At 38.0% G+C, this 1,138-nt stretch overlaps 1 protein-coding gene across 1 annotated transcript in view; it reads right to left on the bottom strand.

Moving 5' to 3' along the window:
• The window catches only part of LOC119591205, a 12,413-nt gene extending 11,955 nt beyond the window's left edge, over positions 1-458 (bottom strand). Inside the window, 2 exon segments of the mRNA XM_037939916.1 lie at positions 99-200; positions 451-458. Coding sequence (XP_037795844.1) covers positions 99-200; positions 451-458 — 110 coding nt within the window.
• Between the last annotated feature and the right edge of the window lie 680 nt (positions 459-1,138).

Below are 1,138 nucleotides of genomic sequence, written 5' to 3'. Positions count from 1 at the left end.
GACGATTGGGGTGAAAAAAAAATCTATACTCTTGAGAAGCTGCTTCTTCAAGTCACCGTTTTTATTATAGCCAGAATATCCCTTCAACGAAATGATACAGAAAAGGCTTGAACTGCTGTTTAAACAAGTAGCTATGTTTCTCCGGAGGCCCCAGGACGCTGTTCCAACGGGAAAAACCCACGTTGGGGACCTCCTTTTGCCTTGAACCCCAAATAGCTTTGTGATCTTGCTTAAGATGTCCACTCCCGCATAACAAGACCTAACCAAAAGCGAAACTTTCATTTTTTTTTTTATTTCCCCCGGGCGTATCTTCTCCATTGCATTATTGAGGTTTGTCTTTTATATTTACATATTCTTACGTATGGGGACGGTCCAGTCATCGAACATTATGCATTTTATATTAACTGTTTTAATTGTGTACCAAACGGGAAGAATCGTTATTATACTCACAGAACCATCTTGTAAATATTCTGATGGGAAAACATATAAACTGTTCAAATAAAAAAAAAGCAAGGAAAATTTAATTATAAGATGCTTATCATTGCTAAAATATTTAAGGTGAATTGGCCGTTTTACCACACACGTATGAATGATTCAGTTGTAATCAAAAGTTAATGATGCGGTTTTTATTGCTATCATTGCGAAGCGGTAGCGTATCACAAATTTTACCTTACGAGTGATTTTGACAACATGTATTTCTACTATTTCTTTTACTATTCAGTCATTTTTAACATATATATCATAGTGTAAAATTGTGTGTGGTGTTTGGTAGTATGTATTCAACCTGTTAAAATGTTGCTATGATGTCAGTATTCCAAATCCCACGAAATGTCTGTTCATAAATTACTAGATCTCTCTACGACCATAAGATCTGCTCCCACGGCGCTAACCCAGACCCCACCTGCTTTTCCCCATAAGCATCAGCAAATTACACGGGATTCGGTGGAAACCATTTAAACCGGCATGTCAAACTAACACAGTATGAATTGGAATCAGTCCTGTTAAAAAAAATGGATTCGTCACGTTCCAGCTGAGTGGCTCTTGACACGCGAAAATCCGTGCCACCAAACTTTCCACGTCTACCGCAACGGCAATCAATCTTTCAGTTATGATGGAAATGCCGTGGCTTTACTTAAGC

This window comes from Penaeus monodon, chromosome 28, assembly GCF_015228065.2.
Source record: "Penaeus monodon isolate SGIC_2016 chromosome 28, NSTDA_Pmon_1, whole genome shotgun sequence".
NCBI classification, from domain to species: Eukaryota; Metazoa; Arthropoda; class Malacostraca; order Decapoda; family Penaeidae; genus Penaeus; species Penaeus monodon.
Note: the sequence above shows the minus strand (reverse complement) of the source record. Positions and strands in the feature narration are given on the sequence as shown.